This window comes from Culex quinquefasciatus, chromosome 1, assembly GCF_015732765.1.
Source record: "Culex quinquefasciatus strain JHB chromosome 1, VPISU_Cqui_1.0_pri_paternal, whole genome shotgun sequence".
NCBI classification, from domain to species: domain Eukaryota; kingdom Metazoa; phylum Arthropoda; class Insecta; order Diptera; family Culicidae; genus Culex; species Culex quinquefasciatus.
Window position 1 is genome coordinate 52,458,818 of NC_051861.1, and position 18,818 is coordinate 52,477,635.

Genomic DNA, 18,818 nt, shown 5'->3' on the forward strand with positions numbered 1-18,818 from the left:
CGATCGGGTGCATACGGGATGATGTCCACCGCGTAACAGACTAAAATTACTTTATAGGCCTGTTATTTCTACGAAGCTCGACAAAACGTTCAGATCCCCAACCTGATGAATACTAATTCAAGAGTGTTGTTACTCAATAGCGCGCAACAAAATATGCAAAAATTGGCACAAAACCCCAAAAAAGTGTTCAACCTTCCTGCCCACTATCGAGTATCTCCACCGAGAACTCGTCAACCGAGCTATCAAATTCAAGGCCCACCACTTCCAAGCGGATCCCAACGAATCCACTGCTTCAAAACTGGTTCCCTCGAATACAAAAATAGCCAAAAAATGTGTCACAATCGTTACATAATCCAGCGTGGACCCCTCCCATGCCCCCCACAATCTCAACGGACACACTCCGTCCAAGGTCAATCTCTGTCGGCAAAATGTGGCCACGGTCTCCACGCCACGCCGTGCGATCCTAATGACTTTTGCTAATTTAGTCGTGTCGAGATAAGCCGTGTCGGCCGCAGCTGCGCACGCAGATCTGGTTTTACAGGTCGTAGCGAGCGCGTGTTGGAGAGACAACACCACGCCCAAATTGAGCCCCACGGGCGTTGGGGACGGCACGCGGTCAACACCGGCCAAAGTGAGGGGATTTTGCTCTCTTCTCTGAAAAGTGGCTGACCTTAACTTACATTTTCGGAGTCGGGCTGTGCCGAGCATGCTGGGGAGTGATGTTACGAAATGACATCAGATCTGATTTTTTTTATATATATTGATTGTCAAATCATGCAAATTTGCTTGACAAGGGAATTTAGAATTTCATAAATAATAATTTATAGTGGAAGTCAGAATGTTTATTCATTCGGTTGATTTTTAACTATTATAAGCTTGATTATAAAAAAGTAAAACTTTAAATTTTTTATTGAATATCAATATGACATATCCATTTATAAATTTTATTCGTTTCATTTTTTTGTCGGATTATTCATTTATTCTGTTGTTTCGAATGATTATATAATTATGCTTAAACCATTTTTGTGTGGTTATTTAGGGTTTTTTTTCAATTCCCAAACACTCAACAGACATTTAGGCACATTCGAAAGCTTGATTTTTTTAAAAAAGCAAGGTACAATTAATTTAAACAACTGAAATTAAGATTTTTGAAGGTTTCAGGAACCTTTCAATATCTACTTCAAATTAGAAAATGATGAGATTTAAAAAAAATAACACAATTTTTAAATGAGGAAATTATGTGTTTGGCGGGTTAATGCCTAGCCTTTCAACAAATGGAATTTTTATTTAAGTAACGTTTTGAGGAGTCAATGTTGTAAAAAGATAAAAATGCAGAGCAAACTGACTCAGTTTTCACTCACAAAACAATTAACGCATTATTTTAAACGCACTTGGGAATGTCCACCATCTAAATTTAAAGGAATCAAGTTTTGTAGTCTGGGTAAAAAATGTTTAAATGGAACAATTGTTATATGACAAAAATTCACATAATTTTAAAATTTCTTCACGCATTCCTAACGACATATTTTTAAACTGCATCAATCAATTCCAGTGCAGTGTGCAACGATCAATTCACCGTTCACTTCAACCAATAATCCGCCCATGAATGTATGCATTATTCCAGGAAAAGATCACAATCGACTTTTGGCAGCATTTTTCCAACACCATTCAATTGTTCTGTCTGGCTGGTTAAACGAAACTGTTCCTTTCACTTGCCAGCAAACAACAACTCCCTGGACGGCAAACACTAGACAATATCTTAGATCTTCGAGTTGAGATAATTCAGCTCAAATCCATTAGAGGGCAAAACACATAGATTTCCTCGTGTTGTCTCGCTCTTGCAACCGAATGCAGACCGCAGCGATTATTCACAGATTCTTTTTTTTTAAATCCACAACTCCAGCACAATTTCAGCATTTTACATTCTTTTAGACGTTGTTAAATTTTTTGATGATTTTCTACATACCGGCTCCAAACAAAGCGACCACAAAAACTATGCTGTACTTCATCATTTTCGCCACACCACTTCTTTGTTCGCTTATCAAAAAGCTAAACAGAATGTCCTTAGGGGGGTATTCCACCGTCAAATGTCCACACAATTTTTGCACACTTTGCTTCCTGATCCTTACGGCACACACACACACACAATCCTTGAGTCAGCGGGGACTAATCTCCGTCTGCACACACCAAACTACGGTTTCTTCTCAAAAGGATACCTCCAAATTGTTGCGATCGCTGCAAAACCTCTATGAAAACTGTATTAAAAGGTAATTTTACAATCGGTTTTTATACCCCAGTAGGTGGAAAAGGCCAACCCGAGAGCCACCACACGACACCTCGGCGAACTATCCTCGGCGACGAAATCGCGTCGATCGCGTCGCACTCTTTCGTCGTCGTCACCGTCGTCGTTTGCGCATTCGGTTCAGGTTCCCCCGGCCTAAGCCGAACACGCCGATCTAGCGCGCTCCTTCGGCTTGGGGTCTTGGCGCGCTGCATCGAGTCGGGTGTGGGACTCGACTTTGCTCACTCTCTTTGTCTGTGTGTGATGCTCCTTTTGCGGGGAGTACCCAGTATGAGGTAGAGATCACGAAGGGGGGCTCAAATTGTTGGCTAGCGCGGTCGAAAACAGTATTGAGCCTCAAGAGAACATACTGCACACACACTGCAGTTTGAGTGTGTGTTGGAAGAGAGCGTGCTTGATGTTGCTTTTCTTAGAAAAAAAAAAAAAAAAACTACCAACAGCCAACCGGCTAACGTGCCACGGGTCCCAAAGTTGCAAGCACGGTAGGAATGCAAGGAAGTGTTGAATGGGTTTTGGAAATGATTTAACGAGTTTATTTGGAATCTTATGTGTGCATATGCAACTTTAATTATGGTAATATAGACAGATACTCTACTGTTACGAATCATCGTTTCCCGGGCGGAAAGTGAGTTGGTTGCGATAACTTCGAACTATCTTGGCTTGTTTATTTGCATCTTGTTGTAAACTCCTCGAGTTATGACGACTTTTGAAACCGACTGCGTATCATGGAAAGTATATTCCATGATCATACTGCATTATCTACAGTTGATATTGAGCTGTTAGTGGTAGTTTTTTTAGACTTAGCAAAAATTTCGAAAATTAATTTTTTTTCAAAAATTTTACCCGAACATCATGAAATGATTATTTTGACTTTGTTTCAAATTTATGCTGGACTTAGCAAAATTTGCAGTCACTGGTCGAATTTTCAATTTCCGATACTTAGAATAATTTTCATGAGCTGATATTTTAAAGTTTGATTTTATTTATGCTGGACTTTGAAATTTTTCCGTATATTTTTTAATTCTTTACTTTTTACAGAAAAAGCATTTTTTTGGGACTTAGAAAATTTTCGGGAGTTTGGAAACATGATAAATTATTTTGATGTTTATTTTTGCTTTGAACCAAAATTTCGGAAAAATCGTCGAAATTACAGAAAATTTTCGTCCGATTTTTACAAAAACATCAGTTTGTTCCTAAAATAATGTCCCTAACAAAACGTCTTCCTTGAAATTTTGAAATTCGAAAGTTGGTTTTTAATTATTATTGATATACCCCCTACAAAAATCGTTCCGGCACTTAGAAAATTTACGGGATCCGTATCACGACAAGATTTTCGGTAGAATTTATTTGATTTTTTGGACTTAGCAAAATTTTGGCTTTTGGCCAGTAAAATTTCGGAAAAATCGTCGAAATTACAGGAAATTTTCGTCCGATTTTTACAAAAACATCAGTTTGTTCCTAAAATAATGTCCCTAACAAAACGTCTTCATTGAAATTTTGAAATTCGAAAGTTGGTTTTTAATAATTATTGATATACCCCCTACAAAAATCGTTCCGGCACTTAGAAAATTTACGGGATCAGTATCACGATAAGATTTTTGGTAGAATTTTATAGATTTTCAGGACTTTGCGAAATTTTTGCTCTCAGCCAGTTGAATATTTTTCAACATTTTGAAAAAATATTTTGATAAGAAACATTACCAGGTTTTTTGGAATTTTACTGTGGATTTTTGGACTTATGCAATTTTAGGAATATTTTCATAAACTGTTATTTTTTAATTTAAAAAAAAATGGAATATAGAGACTTTGGATTTTTCGTGATTTGGAAAATTATTATGACATTTTGGCAATTCAACGCTTTCTCTACAATTTTTTAATGAGTTTTTAAAGTAAAATAATTTTTCAACTTTGAAAAATCTTGTTTTGATGTAAGTGCGTATATTCCTGCAATATTACTCATATTTGTGAAGAGGAAGAATGGGGGAGGGGGGGGGGTCTGAATTGTGGCGGGGTGCATTAAAAACCAATAAAATTACTTTTGGGATCAAAATCTACTATATGAACTTGATATGATTTTTGGAAGATTTCAGTTGTTTGCTACTATAAACTCAACTTGATGTGGCATTGTTGGTCAAATAAACTCAACAAGATTTTTCGCAGATACGCCTCGAACAATTTATGTTCGTGGCCATGTTCGGTTATCTCTTAACCATACCCTGGGGTGAACTTGACTTGTTCGTGTTTTTACGAACATGGGTAGATTTTTCCAAGATGCAACTTTCTGCCCGGGTTGTGGTTTGAGCGTTTTTCTACTAACTGTTTTTGTTTCATTCGATGAAAATGATTGTAGTACCCAAACTACAGTAGAATAATCCTTATTTGATTCTTATGATCAGGACAGCATTCAATGTGACTAGTGTCAACAGCCATGATCAAGGCCATGACCATAACTTAAATATAAAATATGATTTAAATTAAGAATCTTTTGGTTTGCGTTTTTTTGTGTGTTTCCATAATATATGAGTGTTGTACTTTTCTTAGTTATGCTATACAAACATGGTTTTAGAACATTTTGGATATTCTAGGTCATCCGAAACTACCGGAAATTAGGTTCAATTGGCTTACCAAAAAACAAATCGAAACATTTCAAGATAGTCTACCATACTCACTGAAGCTATGCTGGCTAGATCCGTGGTCAAAATCGACTACCTCTTGTTTGTTACGGCGCTAGACCTACAGATCTTAGCTGCAAGGAATGCTTGGATAACCCAGGACATCCCAACACACCATTAAATTAGTCTTCTATACTCACTAGGTTGACCAAACAAAAAAGTTCTCATATTAAAGAAAACCGAGGTTCCCCTTGTAAAGGATACCCATAGGGACTCTCATGCCAAATATCAGCCCACGGAATCTCGGTTCTCGGAACCTCGGTTTTCCGTAATCTGAGAACTTTTTTGTTTGGTTGATAATACTCACCTGAGCCATAGACTCATAGAGTCTATTTATTTTCCCGTTAAACGGTCATTCCACATATTCGGAACACTTTTGTGATAATTTGTAACAAGCATGCCAAATGCATCGTTTTTGTCGACCCTACTGTTTTTAGGACCATTATTTGGACATTCTCTTGCTATTTCACTAGAAAAGTAGTACTTTTAAAATAAAAAAAAATAATCTCAAGACTTTTCCATTCAGAGCAGCAAAACACTGCCTCCAAATTGCCCGTTCCATAATTGTGGGAGCAATAAGTGCATCCCACAATTGTGAAACACCTGAAATAAACTGATATTTTTACAAAAAAAATGTTATCAGACCATTCATAAAACATAACTAAGCTTGAGTTTCGTTGGTTTCAGTGCGTGGAGTCATTATTTTGTAAAAATTATGTACCCATGGAGAGAATCAAAGTTTGTTTACATTCGTAAGAAAAAAGTGTTCCGAATTTGTGGATTTCAAGGGTCAAAGTTATTCTAAAAAAATGATATACAAGTTTAAATTTACAGCTGTTTGATACAGCATTCAAACGATCGCAAGAAAAGCTTTCAAATGAAGGTAAAAACGAATCATAAAGTTCATTTATCAATGTTCCATGATTTTATTAACATGAGCCGAGCTGTAAACTGTTCCGAATATGAGGGATGACTGTAATATGTTTTTAGGTTGAGTGTGAAAATGTTTTACTTTCTGCACAAATGCGAAAAAGTTAGACACTTTCACTCTAAAAAGAAAGATAACGAATTTTTGAGACCATTTTTTGAGTGATTGATAGAGGGTCATTTGCCACATTAGATATACAGAAAGAATTGCAAAATTATATATTTTTAATCAGGTAGGATTTTTAAATCTATAATGACATGCAAAAACATTAAACTATTTAAAAATGCATTTTACACTAGTTCGGACTCGTTGGAAAGTAGCGCAGTATGGGACCATTAACCAAGTCGAATGAGACCGGTTTGATCCAAATTGGTTAAGCCAGTGCTGATAAAACTGAGTAATAATTTTGGTCACACACATACACATAACACACACACAGACACACATTGATTCAGTTTTCGATTCTGAGTCAATATGTACACATGAATGATTGTTTTTTTTTTTTTCAAAAGGAAAATGAATCGAATCGAAATCAGCCCAAAAACTTGCATAAAACATTGAATCCTGCATAAAAACGAATGAAAAACCCGAATAATCAAGCCACTAATGTCCACTTCCGGAACTCTTGGTGTAGGGGTAAGCGTGCTTGCCTCTCACCCAGTCGGCCTGGGTTCGATCCCAGAAGATCCCAGTGGCATTTTTCGAGAGGAGATTTGCCTGGTCACGCCTTCCGTTGGACGGGAAAGTAAATGTTGGCCCCGGTCTAACCTAGAGGTTAGGTCGTTAGCTCAGTCCAGGTGTAGGAGTCGTCTCCCTGGTTCCTGTCTCGGTGGAGTCGCTGGTAAGCAGTTAGACTAACAATCCAAAGGTCGTCAGTTCGAATCCCGGGGTGCATAGAAGCTCAGGTGTAAAAAGAGGTTTGCAATTGCCTTAACAATCAAGCCTTCGGACACCTAGTTTTAAGTAGGAATCTCGCAATCGAGAACGCCAAGGCAATGCTGTAGAGCGAATAATTTGAATTTGAATGTCCACTTCCACACACATTTGTATTGAATACGTCAATACTTCAAATTCAAACGAATGATGAAGCGACATGAAAATGAAAGTTAGTCTAAACAATTGATATCATATTAGAGTTTAGTTATGCATTTGAACAAAACCCAACCGAAAGGAAACAGATTTAATGATTTTTGATCAAAACTTGGAAAAATAAGCTAGCCTTACATAACGCACCAAGTTGATCGTGCTCTGCTAAACGTTCGAAATTAATGATAGCTGGAGGGGTTACGTCAGGCAAAAATACCGGGGAGCCGGTAGAACGAGAAGTAAAATTGAAAATAACCTTGCCACGGCCATTCACTGGTGCTTCGAGTAGCCGTGTCGTTTGAGCTGTTGACGGAAATCTCATAAATTGGTCCTCTGGTCGGCGAAGTGTTTGCGAAAAAAACGGCAACCGCGTGCACAACTCGGTTTACGGTGGTCGATTGGAACCAATTTCTTCCATTCGGGCAGGCTGACTGACTGGGTGTGATCGGTTAAGTGAACTTACACTACATGTGCACAAAATACATAGTGGCCCCAGCATTCACCACTCTGCTCCCATACAAATGAAAGCAAAACATAATGCACTGGTTGACGAAAAAATATAATAGTGCTTTCATTCAGCGGTCGTCGTCGTCGCAGTTACCGTCGTGGCCACCAGGTCCAGTTATCTTACAGTCGGTCACCTTGACGATGGTTGGTCCAACCCAACGGCTAGGGTACTGCCGGGTTAGATAATCGAACGATCAAGGGTTGATTGTGTGGAGTGCACTGCAGCTAGCGGAGCCATTGATCGGCAGAGTGGCCAATAGGTCGCGCCGAGTTCCTTAGGGCGAGAGCATACGGAAACTGGTTCTCCGGTCGGTTCCAAAAACAGTTGCTGCTCCCCAATCGACTCCGGTGGTTACGTGTCACACTGTCGTCACAACCATCGACCGGCTCTGGTCGGGTGTAAACGTTGTGCTACAAACAGAACACCCCGAAAAAATCTTACTTCAGCGTCCTTACGCAAAAAAATCGTTTTGCAAACTTAATTGATATCGATATCAGCGTTCATTATACACCCGGCGCAACCAATCGACGGGTGGAACCGCCCTAAAAGTAAAAGGACTTCATTATTGGGACATTCGATCGGCAGTGAACTGAAATTTTGGCCGCATTTTTCAGTTTTCTTGCTTCTCTCCAATAAACAACTCGATGAATGTATATAATTTCTGTTTATTTGGAACGGCTTGTTAAATTAGCGGTCGACATTCTGCAGCTGAGAGAGTGAACGAAAAAACCACAAACATTTCAACCCGGCGAGACAGCGCTGTTTGGGGGAGAATCGATTGTGTGTGGTTTTTTTCTGCAAATTTTCATGAGTGGAGCAAATTCCAAATAGACGCAAGCAATTAATGTCTTGCGTGGAAAATCCACCACGCAAAAAAGGTATGAATGGTGAGCGTTGGACGATGTTGGCCTCCGCCAATTCTACGGCTCAACATGAGTGAATACTATTCATGGTGGGTTGACGATGCGTGAAAGTGAATGTGTTGTTGAGCAAAATGGCCTGATTAGATTTGGAGAATCGAAATAGACGGTGTTAATGCGAATCGAGTTTGGGCTTTAATAGTGGAGTAAGAAATCAATCATGAATCGTTCATCCGCGTTTTGTGATCGTTGCCGACAGCTAATGAGCCAACAAAGAGCGAGAAAAATAATAACAGGTTCGTCGCCTACGCTTATTGGGATTGGGGTGTCACCGACGGCAGTTGGAATAAACAACTGAAAAAAATCTACAACTGGGGAATGGTAGATTAATAAATCATTCAGCACTAATGAACGTTTTTAAAATTTAGAAAGCTTGCAGTAGCTGAATATTTGTTTCAAGGAGATTGTTAACAATGCTCAGAATATTTGAGGTATTAGACTTTGACTAACAAACTAACTTTTCGTGTTTGACAATTTGCCAAACTTGCAAACATATTTGCGGCAAATTCGCAAACAAACCCAAATGTACGCAGTCTAACATTTCTGCAAACAAACAAAGCAAGCAAACTGTCAAAAAGGGCAAATTTGTTTGTTTGTTTTCCGATTTCGAATACCTCCTTCAATGGAACACTCTTTGCGAGTTTTGGGATACTAACCAGTTTCTGTGAATATTTTTAGCTTAACCATCCATATCGACTTTTCTAAGTAGACCAGATAAAGCAATTAATGGTTCATTAACATTTCTTGTTAAGATTATTCAAAATATCGCTGTGATTTCACTTTGTTAACCTTCCTGGGATGTCTCAAACCTCAAATTCCAACAATTGTTACTACATCACGTTCAGCCAAATTGGAAAGCAGCAAAGTATCAAGCAAACCAAAACGGTTGAATTAGGTCAATAACTTCAAAGTTTCAAAACCAAAAACACATCTTGTCGTTAATCACGGTCACGGAGAGTGCCGTTGTTTCGAGCTCATAAATTAAGTCTGGCCAGAGGTAGAAGCTTCACAGCCCAAAGTCAAGTACAGGATGTGATTCCGTTAAAGTAATCATTATTTTTAGTACCATCAAAGAACAAAAACCACGAGCCAGCAAGCACCCACCACATCAAATGGGCATCGAACATCGCGTCGATCGACGGCCACCACCACCACCCTGCCACCGTGGTCGTAACAGTCAAACTGCAACGCGAACGACAAAGTATTCTCATTCTGTCACCGAAGCCCGCAGTACAAATGCACAGTTGGACAGCGGGGTTTCCTAATTTTTCAATCAAATTAACTTTTTACTACCCAATAATACAAAACAAATGACTATGATTAGTCGAATGATAAGAAAATATTCGTTTTCAAATATTGAAAATCTTAACACAGAATTAAGATATTTTCCTTTACCACTCAATTCCCTTCAATAGATTATGACAAAGGCTTTGGAGATATAGTCGGCGCATGGGCCAGAGAATAATTTTGAAGATCCGGAGTCGAAATCGGCTAATTTTGAGAAGCCGTAGTCGGAGTCGCATCAAAACTACCTAACTCCACACATTTGGGTACTTTACACAAATTATGAAAACAATGATTTTGTTTGTATTAAAAATATTACAATATGCATATTTCATAAAATCGGGTTGTTAAAATTTAAAATACAAGAATTCTCGGTGAAAGTCTTTGAGGTGAAGCCGTTGATCATGAAAGTAGGCGTTCGAGAATGACAGGAAAAGTAAGAAGTTTTACGACTGAACTGCAAAAACTACTATTTAGGAATTCCGTCGTAAAACTACTTACTTTTGCTGTCATTCTCGAGCGACGAAACGGCCTACTTTTCTATACCAAAAATTAAAGAATAGAAAATTAATAAATTTACGCCGTTCGTCGGCAACAAAGACCAAACAAAGCCAAATTTGTTTGTTGGCCATTATATTACATGCAATCTTTCCCAGTGTGCGGCAGCTCCGACGAGAAACACTGAATTTACAAAAGTTTTATTCAAAACACGTAGAACTGTTCCAACCCAACCAACCGTTGTTGACGCTCCGTCGACGGTCCCTTGGCTGGCATTTTGGCGTTTGGCGCGGGGGATTGTTTTTGGATGAAGTGAAAAAAACAGTCTTTGGGACACTAACCGCACGTAGCTTCCCATCCTCCTCCCTACCTCAAAACCCTCTACACGTGCCTGGTGGCTGTTGTTTGGAGCGAAAAGCGTCCCATCAAATGCACAAAATGCTCTGCTCAGCACCTCATGTTCGTTTTGACGGCTCACTCAACCACCCACCAACAGTGGCCTCCCCTTCCCCCCTCTACTCCACAATATCGCACACAAAATGTCGACGCGTTCAATCGAGAATTCAAATCATATTGCTGTAAAAGCTTGCCGCGCTTATGTTCACTCGCTGACTGACTTATCTGATCGCATTTCACTCAAAATAAAAGTTATACTGGGCGAGTGTGCTTTTATGTCTCTGTTTTTTTTTTTCCACGGGCTGTTGGCACGCACTCGGCGAAGTTGTCTCAAAACGAAGGAAAAGGACGCCCGTGCGCAATGTGTCAACCACCATGGGCCTGGTGTCCTCACGGAGGGGCAGAATCGGCGTAGAAACATCTCGATGCCTGCTGAAATCCCATAAATCACGGCCTCAGCCCATATTTGCAATGCTAACAAGCATAATCGATAATGTCGTCCTGAAAAGCCGATTTGATAGAATTACTTTGGCTGATAATCACGCTAATATTGCCTGAGAACTTAATAGAGCTTACATAACTTGACCAATAAAAGCAATATCGATAACATCCTGGATTTAAATTTGGTTGCCCTTTCGCATGACATTTAATTTTGCTTTTATGAGAGTACAAGTTTTTCAAAAGCTGTTGAGCCCAACTCTTGTTGCTATAATTGGAGATACCATCGAATGTGAGTTTCAAGACAAATCGTGTTTGATCTGTTTTAGAACTAGTACAATCTCATTTTGCCATCTTATTTTTTGGTTTTAATTTTTTTTATTGTATTCCACAAGAGTTCCTTTATTTATTGCGTGAAAATTATCGAGCAATTGACCAAATAATTTTAAATGCTCTTAAACAGCTTCCGTGGCCGTGCTTCCGTGGCCGTGAGGTTATGGGTTTCGCCTTGTAAGCGGAAGGTGATGGGTTCGATTCCTGTCTGGCTCGGCAAAGTCAGATCCCTTCAAAGAGTAATCTGCTCACTGGGAATACTGACCGGTAGGGGATGGGTTTCGACTAACGGCGTGCTGGATTTCCAATCCAGAGGTCGTGAGTTCGATTCTCGTACCGGGATGATGAAACAGAGTTAAATTGCACCTACAACAGACATCCCAGAGAACAACTCTATTATTTTTTCTGGAGAGTGCTTATTGCGAGATAATCATTCTCTCACAAGCTCACCAATGCAACATTGAGTTCATCAGTTTATTGAAACAGCCTAACAAGAAGTGTATTATTATTTGATCTTAATATATATGTACTATTAAAAAATGTTTTTTGACGCTTTCAGATCTGATTTCCAAAAGTAGCATAGCATTTCTTATGGCTATAAACTCGTTAGAATCATAAACTATTTTTTTTTTAAATCAGGCCGGAAAGGGTTAAGGAATAGTCCTCTAAAGAAATGTCTTACAGAAATGGTATTTCGAGGGAATCCTTAAAAAATGGAAAATGGTATATCATTCATTAATTTACGCTCAATGCTTCTCTATTCAGTAAGTCTCAAACAAAGTTTTTCTCAAATCATAAACCTTTAACCTTAAACTTGTGGCTCTTGACCAATATCAACCAATTATGACAATTTTTTTTTTGATTATTTTGTCACTACTGTTAAAATACTGATGTGTATGTATTAATCCCATGTTTTTGATAGTTATCTTCTGAACAGAAACTGGAAAAGATATGAGAAAACTGAACAAACAAAAATAAAGAATGTTATTGGCTTACCACGATTTAAATTGTTTCACACCTTATGTTATAATCACGTTATGCAATAATTACACTTCGCACATGAAAAACAACAACTCAATACTGTCGCCAGTATCAGATCGAATAGTCGAACGAAAAAAAAAATTCAAAATCAGATCAAAAACAAGAGCCTAAAGAGGAATGAAAAATACCATTCCAAATCGAATGTAAGACACAAGACCAATGAACTTTTCATGCCTCAATTATTTATGCACAGACACTTCATGGCCTCGGTTGGAAGGGGAGTGGTGGCAGTAAGGTAATTGAAAATAAAACTGCACCGCTGCCACTCGACGCGACCGACATTGAAGCTTACATGGGAGGAAATGGGAATATGATCTTCGTTGTAAACTGTAGGCGCAATTTTCCCTTTCGTTTCGTCAGCCACCTTTCCCTCTCTTACCCTGATGTGGAACGGTCAGAGATCTTGAATGAATAGCTCATCTGTGCAAACTGCAGCGCGATTTTCATCTTCTGGATCAATGAAGAATGCAAGAAAAAGACAGACCGGTTAGTGTCATTTGCTACGAGACAGATACTCTACACTTCATGGGCTGTCCACTAGACTCGGCCCCAACGGGGTGCAAAAAGAAGTAAGGTTGCCTTTATTTAGACTTGAGACGCCCAGATGAAGTTCGAGCCGAGCCGGTACAATGGATACGATGACCAAGGTCAGCATCTTTACTTTGATTACTATCAAGGAAGGGTGATCGCCAAACATTCGCGCGCAAACCAACAAACTCTGTTTCCATGTCGAGAGACGTTGACGTTATGAAACGGTAACTAATCTCGGTCAAAGTCTTGAACAGCGAGTGATTGAACTGGTTTGGTCCAGTTTGCTGGCTCTCTTGGTGTGCCGTTGCAGTACAACGTAGCGTTTTACATCCGAACTAGCTTGAAATGGCTTCCATAGATAAAACGAAAATTCTTAAAAATCTGCTTAGAACTGTGAGTATGCAATTGAGTTATTTCAATTTACGATAACGATTGAAGTTATTTGAACGATAAGAAAAAAAATACACTTAAATAGAAATACAGAAATTAAGTTGAAATAGAAATTTAGTTTTGTTTTATAAAAAGTAATAATTACACCGACCGATACAATTTTTAAGTCCACTAATTTAGAGGGGAAGAATGGAGTATGGAGAATTAGTGTAATTCGCTCTTCGTTCATATTGCATCCAATTTCTAGATTGTATACAAGAGCGACGAACCATTCTTATTATTTTTGCCTTTCTTACTAAAGAAAGGTATAGGGTTTGCTTTTGGCTCCGACGCCAAATCAAGCACCGTTCCCAAATCATTTCTCGAGCAATACTCATTCGAAAAATCTGCAAAAAATCATGGACGATCGATTTTCGACGCCCGATAGATTGACAATGACAGAATTGGTCTACCTCCAATATCCGAATTTTGGCGCTTAATTTACTGTAAAGCACGCGTGACGTCCGTGTGTGGTAAAAAAGTGCTCAATTTTGTGGTAGGGAGTTTCTCAGAGCCCACATTATGGATTTAAGCTCTCTTGGGCGCATTTGAAAGGGGATGTCCTGAACCTGAACCAGTTCCATACCAAATTTGAATTTATCCATTTTTTATGGGGACTCGGAGTGTGTTTTCACCAAATCAGGCGGTTTTCAAATGAAAATTCGGTCGAAAATTGAAGTATTGAAATCGTTTATTTATCCAAAAAATTGCATTTTTCCAGCCCTACATCCTCCCAAATTTTCATCCATGTCGGTAATGTGGTTCTTGATTTACAGCTTGTGGACCAATTCACTGTGAGGGGGAAAAACCCCTAAAAAAGGTAAAAGCCAATTTTCAACAAATGCCAAAACTATTCCTTTGGCATTTTATCTAATTTTTTTTCTCCACATCATAATCTAGACCATACTCGATGTTCTGAAACAAATTTGACCTCATTCGGATTTACCGTTCAGATATTAGAAAATTTCCATTTTTGCCTTTCTTACTAAAGAAAGGTATAGGATTTGCTTTTGGCTCCGACGCCAAATCAAGCTTCGTTTCCAAATCATTTCTCGAGCAATATTCATTCGAAAAATCTGCAAAAAATCATGGACGATCGATTTTCGTCGCTTCGTCGACAAGTTGTCAAGTTGAGCTTCACATGCAGACGCGAGCAATGCTGGCGCGTGATGTTGGCGCGTATAGAGTTTTGATACTAGATTACCCCCTTTTAGTGCACGTTGCTTTATCGATTGCTCGGTCATCACACATCGCCTATCATTATTTTCTATGCTAAGCTTCAGTGAACGCAAACTAGACGCAAGCAGCTATCTGTTCTGAAGCCTCATGCTCATTCTTTTGCCTTTCTTTTTTGTTTTGCTCATTCTCTGATCGATATCTGGGCGAACGAATTTCTGGGAAGCGTCCAAGCCTCCCATGTGCCAGTGACAATGCACATCGCGGATTTGGTTTCCGAGCTTCGGTACTAGCCTTTTTTGTATTAGTATTTTTGTTCATCGTACCAGCGCACCACGGTGGTTTATTCGGTACGTTTGCGTTTGTCGTAGTGAAGTCCCACCGAGCGCTCAGTCGTTGTATGCTTCCCAATCCCAAAAACGCCTAAATGCTTGCTTATTGAAAGCTCTCAATTTTGCCTAACCCCTAAATGACAGTTTAGTGAATTACAGTAGGCGTTTCAAAGCTTTCAAGAACATTTATGCGGCTTTACCGTTACATCGTTGTTTACAACACGGCAAATTCTCGGGTGTTGAAACACTTTCTGCCAGTCATTTTGTTACCACTTTAACGCTCTGGAGCAAGACGGAATTATTTTGTTTTCTCGTTAATTTTTAATATTTTGAAAAGTGCAAAAAAACACTCAGAGAATACGAACAATTTAGCGATATGCAGAAAACATTATGAACATCGCAAATTGTGAGCTAAATCTCTGTCGCAAAAACAATGTGTTCTGATTTAAAAAAAAAAATCGAAAATGCTTGTGTGCGAGCACAGCTTACAACCGGCCATGGCAAATGGGGCAAAAACCAGCGCTTTTCAGTTATATGAAAAAATATGGTTGAGTTTCGAATTGATTAATGAATGGACCATTCTTTATTTTGCTATTTCTTTGAAAAAAAAAAATCAACTGCCGTTAACTTCCTTTTGTAAGAAAGGCTCTATCTCACCCCAGGTGGGATTAAATCGGATTTTCTGATAAGCAATTGTTTCAAAATAGTTCAATTTTCCCTGCGTTTTTGAATTTATAAATATAAACATGATTTACTTTACTACACGGAGAAAAAATAGTATCAAAAATCGTGAATAAGCTTTAATGACAACAATAGCCACAAACAAAATGTTCAAATTGCATGGTACGTTTTTCATCCATGCAATTTGAACAGTTTGTTGGTGGTTTACAAATGAATGAACGCTTGGGCACAATTTTGGAAACTAATTTTTCTCCGTGTAGACATCATTTTTGCCAAATCCAACTCTGTTCTCAATCAGAAAGGAAAAAAGCTCTTTGTGTTTATTATGCTGCCAAAATCTATAGAGCTTGGAGAAACCCAACTGTCCCCTCAGCTCGTAGGAAAATATTTACGGATAATTTTCATCGTCTCGATGCCGGCCCGGCCACGCCACAATCGTCGTGCCGCAGGCATTCAGCAACTGATCTGATTTGGGTGTGTGGCGGCGGCGGCACTGCTCTTGGGTCGATCATTTCGAAACTCGAAACGAGACTTGGACAGTCGTTGTCAGTCACCGGGGTTGGTCTAATTTCGGTCGCGACATGGCATAGACCTCCGGAATAATTGAAGACCAGAGTACGCTACATAGCTTTTGCGCCCTAGCCTGGTCTGGTTCGGCCTGGCTCGACGGACGAGCACACCCCGAAAGCGGTCAATGCTGTTCAATCACCATTAGTGCAACGTGTTGTTTCTAGTTGTTGAAACTGGGCTGTTGTTTACCTTGCGGTTAGAATTGGCAAACCAACCACGACCTAATTAAATAGGATCCGTTCTCGAGGCGTGTAGAATTTGAAGGGCCGTTTGTCCTCACCCAAAGCGCAAGGGAGGAAGTTTTATGCCACCCACCCGTCGTAGAACATTTGCCGGAAGCGGATTGAGACATCTTGGATGGTTGGAAGCATAATCTGTTTAGCCATTAGCATAAAAGCTTAATCCTTGGCAGGAAATGCAAATGTAAACTGTTGTACACGAACTTCAAGGAAACGTCCAATGGCCCAAACAGAGAACACAACCCGACTGCATGTGGAGCTGTGCGGTAAGTGTCGACAATCTGCTGTCCATTGTCGTGAGCACTCCCTTTCCAGACGCAATATTCGTGCTGTCATTTTCCTGCAATTAATTTTAAATTCACTTCTCGCTCTTTCTCCAGCCGCGTCCGCGAACAGGCCTCGAGGGGGGAGTCTATGGATATAGCCAAGTGGCACTGCATTTACACCATCAACCGGCAAACCATTCAGCGTGTCTCCCGGGCTGGACTGAACTTCCTCATTTATGCACTGTGTGCCGGACAGCGGGACTGGACAAACGATGTATGAGCTATGAAATCGAAGTGAGCAACTTGAACGGCGATATACGTAAGAAGATTAAGTTCATTCACCAGATCGTGGACTGTGCGACCGCACGCGGATGGCCTGCATGTCACTGCATGTTGACCAGGTCAGATCAAGTTCAAGTAATGGATGCAAAGATCCAAGGGGAAAATATCTGAAAATAACTTGTGCCTTCTGCTAATTTTAAACCAAACCTAGTCCGCATCTTTCACTCACAGTAAAAAAAAATATGTAAAATCACATGCAAAAGCATGCACATCACCTTTGTGAGCGAAAGCATGTAATGTTGTATGAGAAATGTGTACACAAAAAGCATGTACCGAAGAAAAAAGGTCTGCTCAAACCAAAAGAAACATCAATCCGGCGAAAGTGGTAATGATATGTAATATGGTATGAGAAAACGTGTACTTTAAAGCATGTACCGAAGTAAAAAATCTGGTCTGCTCACCCCTAAAATAATCACAATAGGGGGATGGCGTCGCTATTTTTAGACCACGTTTTCCACTTTTTCTCATCGAAACCGACTACTTTATTGACTTTATTTTGCTGGGCGAGATAGGACGCCGTCTATTTTTAGACGATGACTCAGCACTTTTCCACTCTTGCGCTTAAAAAAACCAGGTGGCAGCACGATGTAACGCCACGTCCCTATTTGGCGAGAGTCATATTCAGTTTACCAAGTCCGCGCCCCAACCCGCTCGGCTATTTCGCCGCTGTGAAAATAGTTGGATCAATGCTAATGTAACAGTAGGTTTTCCGTACTTTGTATACTGTGTTAACTGCATACAATGTATGGGGAACCTACAGCTACTTCGGTAAATATCCATCAATATATATAGCGGCGAGATAGCCGAGAAGGTAGGGGCGTGGACTTGGTAATCTGAATATGACTCTCGCCAAAATTGTGATTATTTTTGGGGTGAGCAGACCAGATTTTTTTACTTCGGTACATGCTTTTTGTGTATACGTTTTCTCATACCATATTACATATCATAACCATCATACCTTTTGATCACAAAGGTAAGGTGCATGCTTTTGCATGCGATTTTACTATCGGATTTTTAGTGCACTGCTCTAAATAAAATAAATATAATTGTTAAGTCAATCCAAATACAGGTGAGTTGAACTTCATCTAATTGGGGTCTTGTTTCTTGAAAACTGTTAGCTAGCAGAAAGTTGAACGTTATATCTGTCGGCCACCATTGTTAGTACCAACCACTAGTGTCTTCCTTATATCTACACAGCTAAAAAGTAGTAATCAAGCTGCGTGTAAAAGGTCTGGGTGTAAAATAAATATTATTTTATGCAATTTCATGTGATTTTACACCTTGAAATATGTTTCCCATCAGTATGGGAAACATACTTGACCAAAATGTCAAGCTCATATATGCATTTATCCTTACAGCTTTACATCGGTATGATGGCCGAGTGGGCTAAGGCGCCAGTCTTTATTGATGGTGCTGGGTTTGAATGAATCTCATCGGTTGCATTTTTTTTTGTGTTTGCAAAAAAAATTACATGCAGTGTGTAATATTAAGTGTTTATTTTGACGAAGGTGATGTGCATGCTTTTGCATGCGATTTTACCATCGGATTTTTTGCTGTGTACAAGGACTTCGCCGCCCTGGGCTCCTAATTGTAAGAAAGTATGGCACGGAGCGACGGCGCCGTATTCCCATATTTACACACAGAATTTTAGAGCGCCCACCTCGGGATTCGAACCAGCGACTTCTGGATTGTGAGTCTAGTGCGCGATCCGATTGATCCACACGGACGGTACAGGCGTCATCTATAAAGTATGCACGCTCTAGGGGGGAGGGGGGATCTGAGCCAGTCTGACATTGCATGTTAAAAGTATAGGAAAAGCGTGACAAAGTGGGGGAGGGGGTTAAAT

General features: G+C 39.6%; 1 protein-coding gene across 2 annotated transcripts in view; it reads right to left on the reverse strand.

Moving 5' to 3' along the window:
* Window positions 1-2,273, reverse strand: part of LOC6039291 (protein obstructor-E) — a 35,261-nt gene extending 32,988 nt beyond the window's left edge. The window contains exon 1 of one of the 2 annotated variants that reach the window (XM_038248103.1): window positions 1,967-2,273. In XM_038248103.1, coding sequence (XP_038104031.1) covers window positions 1,967-2,012 — 46 coding nt within the window. In that variant the 5' untranslated portion in view covers window positions 2,013-2,273. The remainder of the gene's footprint in view (window positions 1-1,966) is intronic. The other variant, XM_001848873.2, reaches the window with a different exon arrangement.
* Window positions 2,274-18,818: the final 16,545 nt, after the last annotated feature.